Source organism: Cyclopterus lumpus, chromosome 3 (genome assembly GCF_009769545.1).
Source record: "Cyclopterus lumpus isolate fCycLum1 chromosome 3, fCycLum1.pri, whole genome shotgun sequence".
Taxonomy (NCBI): Eukaryota; Metazoa; Chordata; class Actinopteri; order Perciformes; family Cyclopteridae; genus Cyclopterus; species Cyclopterus lumpus.
The window spans coordinates 17,170,116-17,188,288 of NC_046968.1; the positions used below are offsets into that span (position 1 = coordinate 17,170,116).

At 42.9% G+C, this 18,173-nt stretch overlaps 1 protein-coding gene across 1 annotated transcript in view; it reads right to left on the reverse strand.

Annotated features, from left to right (window-relative positions):
* elp4 (elongator acetyltransferase complex subunit 4) overlaps positions 1 to 18,173 on the reverse strand; it is a 48,648-nt gene that overhangs the window by 30,114 nt on the left and 361 nt on the right. Inside the window, exons 2-8 of the mRNA XM_034526906.1 lie at positions 16,908 to 16,943; positions 12,508 to 12,629; positions 10,978 to 11,112; positions 9,413 to 9,549; positions 6,685 to 6,769; positions 4,147 to 4,335; positions 623 to 731 (exon numbers count right to left, since the gene is read on the reverse strand). Of these exons, the coding sequence (XP_034382797.1) occupies positions 623 to 731; positions 4,147 to 4,335; positions 6,685 to 6,769; positions 9,413 to 9,549; positions 10,978 to 11,112; positions 12,508 to 12,629; positions 16,908 to 16,943 (813 nt within the window). The remainder of the gene's footprint in view (positions 1 to 622; positions 732 to 4,146; positions 4,336 to 6,684; positions 6,770 to 9,412; positions 9,550 to 10,977; positions 11,113 to 12,507; positions 12,630 to 16,907; positions 16,944 to 18,173) is intronic.

The window sequence follows — 18,173 nt, forward strand, 5'->3', positions numbered from 1 at the left end:
GCGCAAAGAGTGCAATGAAAAAGAGGGAAGCAAACAGGAGAAAGAAGGAATGGTAAAACCGTAAAGAAAAAGTGATGGTGAGGGCCGAGAGAAGCAGAGACAAACTATGTTGCCCCCTTCCTCTCTTCGTTTCCATCTCTCAAATCGTCACATACCAGTGTCCTCTTTCCTACTGAAAGCCTTGCCCTCCATTTATTAGCAGAGCATGCTGGCCATGGAGACATTGAGTGAGGGATGGAGAGATACAGGCAGAGAGGAAGAGAGAGTGATGGTGAGAATATCGATTCCCCAGTGTTGGTCTGCTCTGCTCCAGAGCCTCAGGGGTATGGGACTGGGGATGGAGAGGGGGCGAGGCGAGAGGGAGCGAGGCTCTGCTGTAGGGGGGGGGGATGCGAGGGTGCGAGGGAGAGGGGGTACAGCGTGGCAGCTGAATCCCCCCCGGCCTGTCTACTGAGGAGCACGTCTGATTGAGCAGCAGCACACTAACACGCACTGACAGCCTGGCCTGCAAGGGGGCTGCCCTGCCTCCATCCACAGCCTAGCCTTAATGCACTGCTTGTGTGTATGTGTGTGTATTTGATGGAAAAGAGACAGAAAGATAAGCGAGTGTATGCGTTCTTACCATGGTAATCTTTGTAGAGTGGGTTGGTCTCTCTCTCAGAGCCTTTGAATGATTCCAGGGCTATGGCATTGTCACATAGCCTGGTTATGCTGCCCATTAGAGCTCTGTCCTGTAGGGTCAAGAGAGGGAGGAAGAGAGAGACACAGAGAGAGAAACATGAGCAGGTAATTAAAAGCCACCTGACGGGCCATCAGTGTTGCAATTAAATTAGGTCATCATGTCCCGTGGCCAGGTCATTTCTACCCATGGCTGAGGTGAGGGTGATGAGGTGTAGAGGGGAAAGAGCCCTGATAGGGGTTACACAGGTGACGTTGGGGCAGGAAAATGGACATACACATCCTTGCATCACGCATACATATACAAAAGTGGCTTGGGAAAAGTCAATCGAAACACACTGAAATTATCTTTACTTCATCAAACCTGCACAAGGCAGGAGAGGATAGAGGGGAATTGGGAGAAAGCAGCAGAGGCTTGATGGGGAGAGCTCCCCCTACTGGTTAGGTCAGTGACTTGACAACAAAGAGGACTCGTCAGGGGGAGATTACAGTAGATAGAAAGAATGAAGGAAAGATATACAAAAGGGTAGAGGCAGAGGGTAAAGAGAGAGGAGGGGAGCGAGAGGGACACTGGGATGGAGGGAAAGAGGGAGTCCTGCATTATTAATCCCTTTGCCTCTTGAATCATTCACATCCTTCTCTCTGTGTTGGCTGCCACCGCCTAATGCAGTTTTCATGCCTTCATGTCTTTTCCCCACTCTTTCTTCTTCCTTTTCATTTTTGTCCTACTTTTAAAGTATGCATATCCCACCAGTCAGGACCGCCAGCACTTACAGGGTATCTGAGGTCTCTCAAATGTCTCAATAAAGCCAACGTAAGAGTTTGGCTACAACAAATTATTAAAAACACTTATGGCACAGTACGGCCAATAATGTCACTATGAGAGAAAGGATCCGCTCAATCTTTGTGTGCTAATTTGTCTCGGCCATAATAATTATTCACTTTCAGTGGCAGAAGGGCAGAATCACGTCAGTAAGGCATGCAAGTTCTCCACAGTTCCTTGAGTTTTAGGAGGTTACATCTTTTTTTAAATCTTATTTATAATTGATAAGGGACTAAAGCAAGAGTCACTTCAGTTCTGCAATGAAAGTCTTTGCCGGCTCAATTAGCTCAGAACACCCTGAGCCTCAGCTGACCATCACTGACGAGTCATAGGAAGAGCTAGGGCCGTAAAGTGGGGTGTCTGATGGCCTCTCCCCCACTTCCTACCCTCTTACTTTAGCAACCTTGCCTGGACCACACCCATCTTCAAAATCAATCTTAATTTTAATCTCAAATAAACACCTGTAAAGTTTTCTGACTGCATCAAATGTGTTATTTCACAAATAATGAAAACTGCTCAGAAATCAAAAATATTTTATGACAGTATTCATCCCATCAGTCCTTCAAGCTTTACATATGAGCATTTCTTTGTTGATATAAATATCTTTACGTTTTGGACTGTTGGCATCACATATGGCTCTGGGAAGTTGTCAGCGCTGTTTCATAAACTAAATGATTAATTAAGAAAATAATCAGCAGATTAATTGATAGTGTAAATAATTATTAGTTGCTTCCTTAAATCTAAATGACCAAATGTAAAGGTCAATTGAAAATGTATGGTCAATTTCTGGGAAAATTGATGGTGATTAAAATGAACCTGCAGGTTTTGTAGCCACACCACAGTACTAAACAACTCTACCTGAATACACATTTGCATAGGCCAGGACACCACTTAGCCTGAGCAGCAGGTGAGGTGTGTATGGATGCATTTTAGAAAAGACTGTATTTTGTGTTTGTGTGTGTTTACTGGTGGGGATGATGGCAGGAGATAGTATGATGGAGGAGGACCAGGCTGGGACAAGCCTAATTAATGTTTCAGATGGACTGTGGCACTGGGCTGCTTTGAGGAGGCTTTCAGTGAGTTGCTCAACTTCCCAAGCTGCTTAATAATGGATAGAGAGTCCAGTGTGGTCTCGGCCAGCTAGCCCTGCTACTAGTCTAGACAGTCTTCCAAAGGCCACACTCCGTTAACTAAGCTAATTATCTAAGCAAAGGCACTGGCAGAAAGAAGCTCTGAAAACATATCAATTCATACCATACCATGCACACTGACATTAACTTATAATGAGCAGCCCAAACACCTTGGTGACCTCAGCTGATCAATTATAATCTTTTTTTATGCAACAACACCAAGTGTGGTTAAGCTAATCATAAGGTCATTTCATTGATGCCCATCTTTAACAGCCTCTCATTACCTCCATGTTGGCTTAGTCATCCAACACCTGATTCAGTCCAAAATGTCCCCCTCTCCTCTTCTTCCCTCGCTCATTCACTTCACTCCCCAGGGTGGAGAAGGGGGACAGATTAAGGGTTTGGAGGCCAGGCCAGAAAGGGACAGGGGGACCGCTCCCACCACAGCTGACATCTGCTAGTTAGCCACTTTACCTTTTTTGACTAGGCCAAGGCCGCTGTGCACTGAGTATATAGGCTTGGAGCCAGAGCATGTTGTGGCAACACAGCTGTTCAGAAAGTTAAGCATCAACCTATATCTTTGTATCAAGCATCATACACAATGCAGCTATCATGTTGTTAAGAATGGGCACTATAAGGAAGTAGGGTGTCTTAAGTGTAGGCCAGATAAAACATTTGAGCAGAAAGTCTCAGATGGCTATTCTGGTGAGTGTGCGTCTATGGCCGACTGTCTGGGGGAGGGCTGTGGTTTGCCATATGTCTCAGCAGATGACTCCACCTTCACACTGAGAGGCCAGACTGTACACAGACGCATGCACGCAGACTAATACCCCTGCCCCCCCAAACACAGCCAGAGATACACACAACTACAAGGAGGGATATTTTGTAAGAAAATAAAATACATACACAGGCACACACTCTCATGGTGTACAGCTTCAAGTAATTAAAAGCCCAAACAAACAAACTCAGAGGCTTTTGAATGAAGTGTGCACTCGACTGGGTCTGTTGGGGGAGCGATGCGTGAGGAAGAGGCCCCCGCGCAGGCCTGAGTCATACCAGGGTGACACTGGACCACAGGGTCAAGAGGAGGCCCCACTACAAAAGACTTCAAACTTTGTTCCCCATTAATGAACAAGACAAAGAAAAAGCACATGGGCCAAACATCAACCCACGCACAAAAAATCCTAACTGTCTCTTGTATGTAAACTGAAGTTGATTCAACTTTAGCACGTTATTTATCCCTCTGGTGGCAATTAAAGGAAAGTGGTTTAGGACACAACAGGAGCAAAGAGAACTAGAGAATAAAGCCGAACCTGATGCAGTTACGACTTGTTAAGATTGTATATTGTGGCATTCTTCATGACAAACTGGTTTCATATAATTAACACTAGCATACAAAGATGTATCAGTTATAAATCAAGGTTAAAGTTTCTAATCAGACACATTTCATTCCAAGTACGTGCTGATGCTTATGAACTTTGCCGAGTTGTTTTCATGTGTCCAAAGTTGCCTTACTTGGATGAGATGTGAAGGCACAGTAACTACTGCAACTGATAGCGATGACCTCAGCAAAGCACGCAGTCCATAGAGAAAGGTAGTGAGGGCGTGGCCATTTCTAGGGTTGTCGTGGCAACTCAGGTCATCACCCCACAGAGCCGAGCCAAGAGAGTGAAGCCCAATTCGCAGGATGTTACGCGACTTTGTCTATGGGAAAGAACAAACAAAAAGAAGGGTTCAGGAATATTAAAAATATACAAATATGACACTTTCTACAGAAGTAAAAACACATACTAATGCCGTAATACAATTGTATTTGATTAAAAGCCCTGCCATTACATCTTAAGAACAACAGATATTTTGGAAAGGTGCTGTTTTGGGTAGTATTCCCAAACTCTGGGAGAAGGCGACTGGACAGTCTGCTCACCAGCACAGACGATCGGAACACAGTGCCCAAACGTGACTGGACACAACTGCCCAATCACAGAGGCCATCTGACACACGCACAATGGACCTGTCAGACAGGCTTCCAATATGGCCGCCACCCAGAAACCCCAGCACATTCTTGGCACAACAGTGATGCTCTGCAGCCAAGGGGGCCTGGGTAAGGGTGGAGTGCCTTCCCTTGAAACACCCTCCCCACCACAAGAGATCAACAGTAACCCACTCTCACCAAGACTGAGAAAAAGTGGTCAAATAGTGGTGGGATATATATCACTTTATCACTTAAACTGAGAGAATAGAGGCGCCTGTCCAAACTGTGAGAGGTTTTTAACCTTTACTACAATTGCCTTCTATTTGGGGTTTCTTCAGGATGGCTCCTAATTACTGAGGAGAGAGCCAAGAGTGATTAACAAAGCTCTGGCCTAAAATCTGCTCACTTTTTCCGTTTTTTTCCAAACCTCTCCTCTCTTTTATCCCTCCCCCTCTATTATCTCAACCCTCCCAAAATCTCCTCGACCCAACTCCCCATCCCTTCCTCTCCCAACAGTATGACCTAAGCTTCGTTTGGACCTGGATCAGAATCACAGGCATCTAAGAAAAATAAACCCCATTGTTTCTGGGATTTTGTCACAGTTGGCTCATAGTTTCCCAAAGGAGGACTTTCACACCGAACTCTACATTCATCCTCCTCTACAGCATTCAACATTAGTGCTGCATCTCTATACCATACTATACTTAGTGTTGTGTATGTGTGCCTTTGTCCGTATTAGATATGCCCTTTCTTTGTTTAACACGCTATGCCACCAAAGGTCTTGGGTCTTCTATTTCTATGTCTGCAGCCCAGCAGGGGGGTCTGCGGTAACACGACTGTTGCTGTGGCATCAGGAGAGGCCAAACTTAACTCCTATAGTTTAGCCTATAGAAAAATCAGGGAACAGTGCCAGTTGAGTCCAGCCAAGGACCAGAGGCCAGCCATATAGACTATAGCCAGCCTGGGACTACAACCTAATCACAAGCCAATCTCTGTCGAGACTCACAGTCCTGCTGCCACTCCTGTCTCAGACATCTCCAACGACTCCAAAACATATGGTCAAGGAGATGGATCCTTCTTCTAATCTGTTATTTACAAAACACAGTTCATATGAAATCTGCATCTTGTTCCCAGTCCATGATGGCGGATTAACAAATAAATATACAAACGCACACACCGACTATCACCCATACTGGGCATTCTTGTGCCAGTGCCCATGTTGCTCAGCGCCGGTCTGCATTCCTGGACTGTGCCAACAGCATGTCAGGCGGCCACACTGCTTTAATGATGTCAGCAGTTAATCTGCTGTGAGTGACAGCGCTCGGGGAGGGAGGGTGGGGGGTACTGGAGGTAAATCCTGTGTGGGAGTGACAGGGGGAGAGGTGGCTCCAGGTGACGAGCAGAGGGTTCACAGAAAGTAGGTGAATAAGGCGTGGGAGGCGAGAAGGCACACACACACACACACACACAAACACACATACACACCCTCATACTGTATATATATATATATATGTATGTACAGGCGCATCACAGTGTGACGTTTGTCTTGTGGAAAACAGACGGGGCCATGGATGTTTCTGGCATTCTGTGGGGCACTGTTGATTATTAAAAAGATGTATGTCAAAGGTAAGACACACACAGCTGGGACACACAGGTGAGGCCAACCAGAGCAGGTGACAGAGAGGTAAACCGACTCAAGAGAAGAGGAGGTTGAAATGTGACAGAAGAGCTTGGGGTCACAGATTCTGATCTATTATCTCTATATCTTAAAAATGCTCCTCTGGTCATCACTCATAATGATTTAAATGCACAATAGTCTGTCAGGGCTCATCGTAATTAGTTACAAGCAGACATTTGCAACATGTTAACAGCTGGAAATCAAAGAACTCACCTTGAATAACATTTAGTGTGTGAAAAGAAACAAATGTACACCTGTGTGAAATCACTACTAGTGGCAGCTTACTGCATGCCTATTGCAATAAACCAATGATCTTTTTATCAAAGCGCCAAAACCAAATCCACAAACAGATTTGAGCATTTGAAAAGGTGTTTGGTGAAATGGCAATTCATTCATTTCTTACCATGGGGGCTGCGACATCAAAGCCCTCCCTGTTTATAACCTCTTGAAGTGACTTCAGCAGCGCAGAGTAGGACTCAAGCATGGTACTGAAAAGAGCACAGGACAGAGGAGAGAGTGGACGAAGTGGAGAAGACAACCAGAAAGAGAATAGAAAAGAGTTACTTAGGATGTGTAAAATGCAATTGAAACCATTTTGATAAAACTGGGCCAAGCCTTTCACCACAGTAGCTTAATCCTCTATGACTGCAGCATGTTTCTCCTGACTGTGCTTTTCTGGAGCCACTGAAGCAGACAGATGATCCATATCAAGAGATCCAATTAATTTATTTGGTTGATTAGATTACAACATGACTGGTTCTCTGTCAGCTCCCCGAGGATTTGATTGTGCCGAGACAGACAGACAAACAGACAGATGAGACGTGCTTATGCACAAGCAGACACACAACAAAGACGATAAGTGAGAAGGAGGGGGGAATTAATGGGCTGATATCTAGAATTAACAGGGAACAGCATTTTGGAGTTTAATCAGGGGTAAGATGTGCACTATTGACAAGGGGCATCCAGCACCATCGGAGCAACATTGAGCAACAGTCAAGGGATGGGTTACTGCTGAGCCCATCATGTGCCTCTAGGATGGCCAATAGGAATGTTAACCCCATCATTTTACACAAGTCCCTCAACTTAAGAACACCCCATCATTGTAATGACCACTCTGTGGTGAGTCACAGTGGGCTGCTATGTCAGTTGTCAATTTCACCTGCAGGCTACAAAGGCTGATACACATAGATTGGTCACACACCAATAGCCCTGCATAAAGAACAGTAATACATACTCGTGTTGATTACACTTGCGCCAAGTACATCCATGTACTCTATTTCAGTTATTCAGCCCAACAATGATGCCTCCTGACCCCGCTGAGGCTAATGATAGAGCTGGTTTGGTGAAAGAGGGACACCTACCCTCATTGGCCTCTCTACCCATGCCCCTGCTCTGAGGTAGGGGGCTGGGATGGTTTGACATGCAGTTGAGCAGGAGGTTGCCTCTGGTTGGCCTCTGGTTGGCAGCCATTGTGCTGGACGGCATTGTGTTTTAGCTACCCCTACTGAGCACCCCTCATTCAGGTACCAAAAGGTCTAGGTGCTTAGCTACAGGGGCTAGTGCGTCAGCTAATTAAGATCATGCACAGGGACGCTTCTTTATCTCGGTGTTCCTCTTTCAGTGAGGGAAGAAAGGAGGAGAGAAGGGGGATGCTTGGTCTTAAACAACAGGATCTGTATCACCTAGAGAGCAATTTGTGCCAATTATGCCTTCAAGTGAAACGGAGCAATTTAACAGCTAGGGTATCAACATGGGGCTGTGGACACGTGCAAGGGGGAGTAGCCTGCTTCGGAGTTTGTGTGGTACATGTGCGTGTGTAATATGCTAAGTGTGTGTGTGTGTGTGTGTGTGTGTCAGTATTGAGGCGGGGCTGGGGGCACAATGGTGTGGTGCAGGTGTAGTTTCCTGCTGTCAAAATGTCCATAAGATCTATAACCCATTCAGATGCCACAGCGGCACAACAGTTCCACCGTGTCACTCTTACGCACCACACTGACACACAACGCTGCAAACATCAGCGGAGAAGACATGTTATTGTTTTGTTTCTATCCTATCAAGAGGCATTATTACGTTCTGAACTGATATTTTGTTTTTAAAAAAGCGAATGCTGTCACACATGTGAAAATATATACTTTAAACCAAATATCCACAACATTTAATGTGTTTGCGTGGGTGCTCTGTTAAAGAGTCTCTGTTTACTGAAATAAAGGAAGAGGCATTCTATAAAGACTCCTCCACATCCTCTGTGCTCCAGATTGCTGTATTTACCCAGTGTGTGTGAGTGTGCCTTCGTGTGCCCTTGTTTGTTCAACAGCACTCTCTGAGTAAAGAGCCTGTGTGACCTTTGAACCCTAAATACACTCAACGCAGGAGAAATCAAGCAGACGCTGAGCAAACAACCCCTTATTTGAATAGACATACACAACCTTTCCAAGAGGCTGGATGTCTTAGGCCAATGGCAAGCTACTTGGAATAGAGGATGAACCCAGCTGCTTTTTAACTGATTTGTATCGGTAAAGATACTGCGCTTTTAGAGAACTCAGTTTTGTTAAAAATTCAATTAAATGATATGATTAAAATTGTGGATGCTTGGATTCAGCAGTAATGATTAATATGTTAAACAATCCAATGAATCTGAGCAACTACTATACAAAACCAAGATTGTGTACTGTACTTTATTAAAGCTGTTAATTTATCGATCAGCTGATCTACAGAAAATATTAAACTATTTCTGACATTTTATAGAAAAAACAATGGATCCAGAAATGTAAAAAGATGAATTCATAATGAAAACAATATTTTGTTCCAGCCCTAGAGTTTATTCAATTCTTATAAATGAGTATTTCAAAAGGGCTCTACATAATAATAGGAAGTGAGTTTCTTCCTCTCAGGTTGACTCTTCCCTAATGCTGGTTGCAGTCTGTGCTCTTTAAATGATGTTAGTCTGTCTGCATTGTGGGTTTACCTGTATTCTGTGAACTATGGCATGTTTGCTTACCTGTGTTCTGTTGAAGATGTCTAATTTGTGTAACTGTGTTTTTGTGGATGATGTCGTGTTTGTGTGCCTGTGTTCTGCAGCTGGTGTCTCATTGGTTTCCATGCGTTCTGGGAATGATGTCTTGTCGTTTTACCTGTGTGTGGGTGATGACTGGGTGGGATGTTCTGGAAGGTAAAAGCAGTGGCACTTGGCTGCCTGGCGAATTTCTGGCTCCATCGTCTTGGAGACATCATAGTAGTGCCCAAACCGGGATGAGGATGCCAAGGCACTCTGAGGAGGTCAATAAGTCAAACTCATGTTAAAGCATATGAGCACTAAAGACCTTTAATTAAAGTGCAACCCTAAATGAAGCTACTGCTTGCTTTACATTTCTTACAATAAATAATGTGCATTTCACTCAATTCCGATAAGAATAAAGCAATTTGTGAAAAAAAGAATTCTCATTTGTCCTTCTAATATTTTAAATGAGTATGCTTCACAATACTATGGTGATGCAATTGCATTGTTTATGGGTCATTCCTCAACATTCCTACACCGGACAAGTTAAATAACCACTAAGGCCGTGCTCTTAATCATTTCTTCACATAAATGTCCACTTCTGGCTTTAAAAGCAAATGTGTCAGGGACGCAGGGGAAGGCGGATGTTTTCCTGCAGCTGAAAGACGGAGTTTTAACTCTTCTCTCTCAGTGAAACCAGGGATTCCATTGTTAGAGGGGCCCATAATCTACTCCTAATCTGGATTAAGGCCCCCGGTGTGTCCCTCTCCTGGCGGGACGAGGGGGTCAGCAGGGCAGGGGGGTCAGGGGCTCATCTTCTCTTTGTGAGCCAGGCAACCCGCTTAGCGTTCCATCCCCGCCCTGACGGCCTCACCTTTGATCTGATGTCTTCATCGGGAGAGTAACACAGTGGGCTATGCCAGTAGAGGTGTGTGTAAGGGGAAAGTAAGCGTTGACTCTGGGGGTGAATTTGGGATGCAAATCCTCTGGTGGGGCTTACTAGTGGTTTGTAAAGACGATTTTACAGGGGAAGGGGGAGCGATGAGGAAAGGACACAGATATAAAGAAGTTTCCAGGGAGAGAGAAAGAGGGAGAGGATCCCCAGGGACACACTGTGTGCTGTTAATCCACATAGCGATATGGATTATAGACTGAAGGGGGGAGACTGCAGAGAAGGAGAAGGGGAGGGTCAACTCTCCTCAAAGCGGAAGAAAGAGTGTAGGGCTGCCGACCCTAGCAGGGGGAAAGGCAGGGATTTGGGGGAAGACAGAAGTGCAGGTCTGGGTCATAGGGTTGAGCGAGCAGACATGTCAATGCACAGGCTACAAAGTACTCTTGTTTCCCAGGCTAAGCAGGGGTGCAGGCGTGTGTGTATGTGTGTATATGTGAGTTGGGGACCAGTGAAAAGCCTACCTATTGCCAGCTAAGTGTGAGTAATCTGGTCCAGCTCTGAAAGGAGAGTCTGAGGCCTCATTCAGTCCACAAAGGAGTTTAGAAGCTGATGGATTTAGTGGTAGAGACAATTGCCAAACCACTAAGACCAGAGAGCCAGTGCTGTTCTTACTTCATTAATCATTAACAGAGACACATGTTGGACTTTTGATAAAAGTAGCATTAATACAGTGTTATCTGTATTCTACTGTATATATACTGCAATAATGATTTCAGACAATATAAACTGACATGTGATCACCTGATTACCTGTACTTTTGGAAGATTCTGATAGCGCCAGGCTATCTTCATGGCATCCAAACTGTCTTGAGGTTCACAAGACAGCCTGGGCTGTTCCACTGGTTTGTGGATAGCAACATCGTCCAAGATGGGAGCAGGAAGTTCCTACACAAAATAATTCAATTAACATAATAACTTAAAATATGTTGATTGTGAATGGCGAAGAGGCATTTTATTTATCTTTATTGCTGGTTAATATCATATGACTTATCACAATGTGTCACACATAAGGTAAATGCACTTTGAATACAAATTTAGCTGATATCCTGATATCTTGAATGTAAACAAAAAGCAAATTGGTTTTGCTGGTCATGTTCTAGCAATTAGGAAAACCCAGATTAAACTGCGAGATTTCTCCTGGAGAATCTGGATTTCTTGGCCATGTACAAAACTGAATTGGGGTTCTTACGATAGCACATGTGCATTACAATTATTCACACAGGAAAAGTAGCGCTGTGGCCGCAGTGCGGAGAGATGAATGATCCTCATAACGACGTGGCCTTGTATCAAGTTAGATGCAAAGTGTGACTAAAATTAGAACTGCAATAAGCAATTCAGTCAATTTCTAAAGCTGAACAGTCAAGTAATTGTGTAATTGTATGTAATGCGCACAAAAAGAAGAATCATTTTTACTAGCTGACTGATAAACAAGCCTGTTCTTTCACTGTGCAACCAGTCCAACAAAATCCAACAAAATGTATACAAATCTTGCTCCTCGGTTCAAACTCATGGTAGGGTGGGTGGGAAATCTGACTGATTAGCTGGTTTAAGCAATCATGGGTTTTTAAGTGCAAATTTCCTGCTTTAACTTGATGTCTTCCAGCAAGCTTGTTTCTTGTGTGCATGCTAACGTAATGCATAAAGTATAACCTGAGCATCTTAACATTAGCATACTGTGAATGCAGCTGTGAAAACAATAAATAATGTGATATATCCCCATTGGGAGTCCCCGTCTCTTAATAAGCCTTTGATATGTAAAGAGAGGGTGAGGCTGTGACCCCTCCCACTATCAATCAGTGGGAGAGAGGCCCTCCTCCTGTATGCTGGGTGGCAGTCAGCTTCTGGGACTACAGTCCCCTTCACAGAGTGATGCATCGGGAAACATTTCAACAATGCCACAACCATGCCACCCTCGACCTCTCAGATACCCCCGCTGACCCTGACACATCTTGGGGAAAGCTGTGCGCCTTTAATACCTGCTAAATCCCGGTCTGACCTGCGTGAACCAGGCTGAATACTGTACAGCGGGAGCTGATTGATTTAGGATGAGAAAGAATACTTCTACAAGTAGGCAGAATATTCCCAACATCTTCAGATGACTAAAGGTAAACAAATGCAGCAGTTGTACAGGGATGATGTTAAAGTAGACATATTGAGGCCATCCCTGCTTCTGTGTGGATGGTTTGTCTTGACTTGCAGCTTGAAAAAAAAAAATCACACGTCGCAGTAAAACAAATTTCCTTCTTAAGAGCTTGCAAAATACGGCACCTCCTCTCCTACCTGTAAGATGTCATCTGGGTTATCTTGAGCCGCCGCCACAAAAAGTTCATGTCGACACACCACTCCTTCTGCCAGGAAGTACTTCAAGATCATACGAGAGTAGCTATCATATCGGTCCTCCTCTAAAAGAGAAACAAAGACAAACACACACTCTGTCAATCAATGCCATTCGGCTAATATTGTCCGAAAATTCCAAAGGAAATGATTTTGTGACAAACACTTCGCCTAAGAAAAATATATCAACCATCGGATCTTGCCTTGATCTGACCATTCATATAGACACCACAGATCCAGAAGTTTATGACCACATCACAGTCACTAACTGTAATTGATATAAGGACCACATTCGGGTTACCTTTGGTATGGAACAGATGAAGGAGCAATCAACATGGCACAGAAACAGAAGTGTTACTGTGTGACCTGACTATCAAAGTGGAGCTGACATCTTCAGCTCTCTTGTTAAGGTCTTCACAGTGTCCCTGTCCACTTTCACCTATCATATCCGCAGCGGAGAGAGGGAGGCACCTGTCTTAAGCACTCACCTGACACCTCCCCCTGAACACAAAGGCACCCCAGCTGTTAGGACAACTGACAAGAGGAGGCAGAAGCAGGATAATATAGTGTCTGTCCTCAAAATGCTTACCGACATCTGGTTCAATCTCTCTGCTTTGGGTGTGAATCCTGCTGGCAATGGCATACTTTCATTATTATGTTTCTACATCAGGTGTATTTGTTGTCATAAAGTAGGTTAAAGGCATATAAAAGTTTCATGAGAGACTTTTAAACACATGTGTAAAGGGTCATTCTCAGCTTAGAGTGGTGACATCAGTCTCATTTAGATGAGTGTGCAAGCTTTAAATGGACAGGCAAGTGATTCCAAACACCCAAACCATTTTCCCAAAGGTAGCCTTTCTCCATGCACACAAAGCGGCCACCCGGCCATTCCCCACCCCAAATTCACAAGCATCATCACCATGACCCCCCCCCCCCCCCCCCCCCCCCCCATCAGGGCACATAACTCTACCCAGCATGCTGCTGCTGCTTCCTGTCACAATCATCATTTTGTAAAGATTTCATAGGCCTCTCCATACAATGACAAACAGTGGGTACAAGGACAAAGGCAGCAGTGACAGTTTAAGGTAATGGGCATACAGCTGACAGCTTGGGAATGACATCCTGATGTGTCATCCTGAATCATCCAGAGAATTCCCCCCTCCCACGTTCCCGGTCTATGTCCTCACCTACAGACTTAGGATGGCACAGGAAATTCCATGGCTCTTCAATTTGTTGTCGGTGGGGCTCCCTGTTCTCTTATTGATGGGTTTCTAGGTCAGCAGGCCTTTGTGGCTTTCAGCAGGCCCCACAAAGACTCCCAGATGGGCCCTCTCAAGATGGGGCCTATTGTGGCTGTGTTTCTATGGGAGCCTTACAAATGGAACCTCCAGGAGTCATTAGGCTGTTGAGGCGGGGGGTAATGGAGGGGGTGTGGGTGGGGGGGTATATACAATCAACAGGGGGTGGGGGACGGTCATATCTTTGAGGTAGATCAATCACTCTGGACAGTCATGGCATCATTTTTTCTTCTCCTTTATATGTTTGGGGATTCTAACTGAGGTTTGGTAAAGAGGGGAAATGCCTCTGTTGCATTTGCCTTCAGACAGGAAAGTGTGAGTGTCCTGAATCATATCTGCTAAACCGGCAGGGGGAGGAGACTAAATATCTAGGTCAGGGTGTTTTCCCCCTTGTATGAATCTCTGGTCTTTATCATTTCTACTGAGCAGCTCAAATTCATTTAGGGCATAAGCTGGTAAACTAAATAAGGACAGTTAATAGAAAAGCACTTGAGCTTCAAACTAACTGAATCACTGTAATTCTACTAGAAAGGTGGGTTGTATTAGGGTACCGTTAAATGCCAATTAGCAACATCTGTCGAGCCCCATATACTGTATATGTCTGACATATTTCTATTGTTAAGCTTCAACCTGTGACCATTGTTCCTCTTTATTAATTAAATGTGTTTGTGAAGGCACGTGGTGTTTCTTATATTGTTTACCATTGACATATAAAACAGAAGACATGACTTCTTTAGAGCTGTTAAGTGTTTAATATATAAGTTAAAGCTGAACAATCATATATATCATATGTTTCCCCTTTTATAATAGTTGCAATTCTTCATTGTTTAATGCACATTTTATTGTATTCTGTATTGTATGTATAATATCGGCAATGTGTATGTCTTTATTGTCTTAATATCTTTTTATTGTTTACAAATGTTATGTTTTATGCTGCCTTGCAGACATAATAATTTCCTCTTGTGAGACAATAAAGATCTGAACTAAACAAATTTTCATGGAACTTAATATAACCTCTAGAGAAAAGCTTGTAATTGTGATTCAATAACTTCAGGGTTGTTTTTTTTATTGAATGTTGCCATACATTGTCACTGGATTTCCTGTACTATTATGCCTATTTAGTTTGACAAAGTAACTACTTTCAAAATATTTGTTGCAGTATTCTAAACAAATACTCAAACTATGGTCAAATTGAAGATAACTCTCATTCAAAGTGTACTTTAAAGCTTTGAAAAATGTAAACTTGTAAAATAATTTCATAGTACGGTAATTACTATGGGTACATTAAAAATGAAAAACACATTCACTCAAACTAAGGAAATGAAACCGTACATGGTCAACATAATAAAAGCTGGAAAGCTTTGTTCCTTCTATTACAAAAACACAAGGGACGAGAGATCTTCAGACAGCAGCCATACTGAGCTGATCCCCCTCGAGTTGACAAATCAGGATGGACAGCTCAAGACACTTCAAAGGCAGACAACGACCAGTCTGATAATTTTATGTCTGTGTCTCACAAACAGGCCATCACAGCTAAAGGGGCCGACTGTAGGAGACGACTGCCTGAAACAAACACAAACAAACACCACCCACACAACAACACAGGCACAGACAGCGTGCGTGTGCACACACACACACACTCACACAAACACACACACACACCACTCTTCATAGACTAACACAAGAGAGCTCACACACGCATTTCACCTTTACTGTGTCTCTCATTACCAGATGAAACCAACCGTACATTGATTCCCAAAATGGAAGGGAAGAACGCATTAGTGTATAATCACTGACTCCTGCATCGATTGGGGGGATGAATTAAAGGGCAAAGCAATATCATCAGTTGGTATAGGTCTTTGCTGCACACAAATTACAGCTTCAAATGGAAACAAGAATACCTTAACCTCACTGTCTACCAGTGCATATAGCCTAGCCTATGATGAATGATAATAATAATAATAATAATACAGTGGAACACATTTATGTGCCTAGAACTTGCTTTGAATGTACTTCCGAAAACTTCTATAAACACATATGCAGATGAGCATATCAATTAAGGATCACAGTGGACGTGTGACCACCTGGGATTCTAACTAGAGACCTTTGTGTCATTAGTCTGTTTGCCATTCTGCTAGACGCTGGCACGCTAACCACAAAGACCCTGCGACCACAGACAGTCTCATTAGCTGTGGCATGCTACTGAATCCAGCTTTGGCAATACATTGGATTTCTGACTATGCATGAATATATAATATATGATTGATTTCAGCAATAGGTTAATGCAGGGTCAGCTGAAGGCTGTAATGAGTCAGAATAGAATATTCATCTGGCTTATTGCGTATGATATATCTTTCTAAACACCAATACACTGGCGTTTACAAGGCAACTTCTACTGACAGTTTCAGGTATTGAAACATTCAGTTTCTACATGATGTGCTTGATGTGCTTATCAAGTGTATGATAAGCACATACACTTGTTCTTGAAGCCTAAGAACAAAAATAATTGATGTACTTCATGAGCAGTCAACTGTTGGTGTGTACCGTTTACCATGGATTCACATGCGCTATATTCACCATAGGCTGTGTACCATGTGAGACATGTATTATTTGGTCAAAGTTATTCTCATTCATAAATGGCTATTTCTCAAGACTTAAGCACCTGATAACAATGTAATAAAGTATTAGCATAAGTAGTGGCTATAGCTAATTCAATATAATGCTATTAGGTATACAATCAAATGTGTAGTTGAATTTCCTGGAATAACGCCTTCATGCTGCATTCGTGACAGTAACATAAAAGACTAAACAATAAAGACATCACACATTTTTAACAATCGTAGCTTTTAAGCTGTTGTGTCCAATCACATTATATTTCTTTCAATAACTGTTAGTCAATTGGTTTGAACTGGTGATTGATTCCTCACTGTCTTATGTCTTGCCCAAATAGCCTGTTTCAAAAGGATGTACATGTCACATTATGGAGGCAATTATTCCATTTAAGGGGACCTTTAAAGCAGCGTTCAATTTGTCAAGTCAGAAGCTCACCTATGAGAAGTACTGTTCCAACTGCTAACCCGCCACCTGTTTGCAAAAACACACAACAACAACAACATTTAGATATACATTTTTTTTGTACAATATCAGTCACATATTATAGACACTATCTCACTCTAAATCAATCTGAACCACTTGAGGCCTTCCTTTGGTCAAATACAGCTTCACTCTCCACAGCTGTGTATTCATCTTTATAAGAAAGTAGGCCTTTTTCACAGCAGGCATTTTGACTTCCTTTCGAAGGAATGCAAGTGTTAATAAAAACAGTAATACAGGCTGCTTTTTAATCAAGTGTCCCAGTAAGCTGTGACAATGAACACAATAGTAGCACCTTGAAACTGAAGCGACACAATGGAATTCAGCCATCATTCATTTTGTTGTTAACACTTTTTCTTTTGTGACATGTCAAAATATCTTGAGTTAAAAATGGCAATTGGCGGTCTGGATATCTGAAGAGATACTCGTTTATCACACTTATCACAAGAGCTTCATTAAGCCTGCTCAAATCTAAGACCACTGGTAAACTAAGAGCATTTTATGCTGGTCCTTGATTATGCTGACTGCTCTAAATGCAAGCAACACATAATCAGTTTTCTTCTTTTCTTCATTAACTCACGATGTTAGTGAGAGTATATGGCTGGTAATCTCAGACAACAGAGGTATAATAGGTTTAGAATGAGAGAACAAGAAAAGTGACACCAGCACTGTTGCCACATCTGCAAACTTTAGCATAGTTACAACACAATTATGTTATTGAGAGTAAGCATGAAATAGGGATATTCCATATAACATATTTGAAAACACCACACTATTCACACACTGCTACATTCAGACAGCTCGTAGCATAATAATTATGTCAAGTTGTGATAGAAAAATGTTGGTTTCTAATTGTATGTTGTGAATTATTCCAACAAGAAGTTATCATTCTGATATCGATCATGTGGATATTGACAGCTCTGGTACTAAATCACATCATGCCAATTCTATGAAGACATGTGATTTTATAATGATGATACATGGAAAAGCATAAAGATTAAACATGGAAATAAATTAGACTATTTTGAGCCTTGGCTCCAACGAAGATGAGAGCACTTCCGTTTGGGCATCAGCTTAATTGCACATTAACCTATTGACACAGCTCGAAGCAAATACTTTCCCATGGGCTGTGGACATTTCAATGTAAATAAAATGATAGTAGGTGAACAGATTCCGACCATTAGAAATGTTATGTTATGCTAAGGTTAACGTTCATACGTT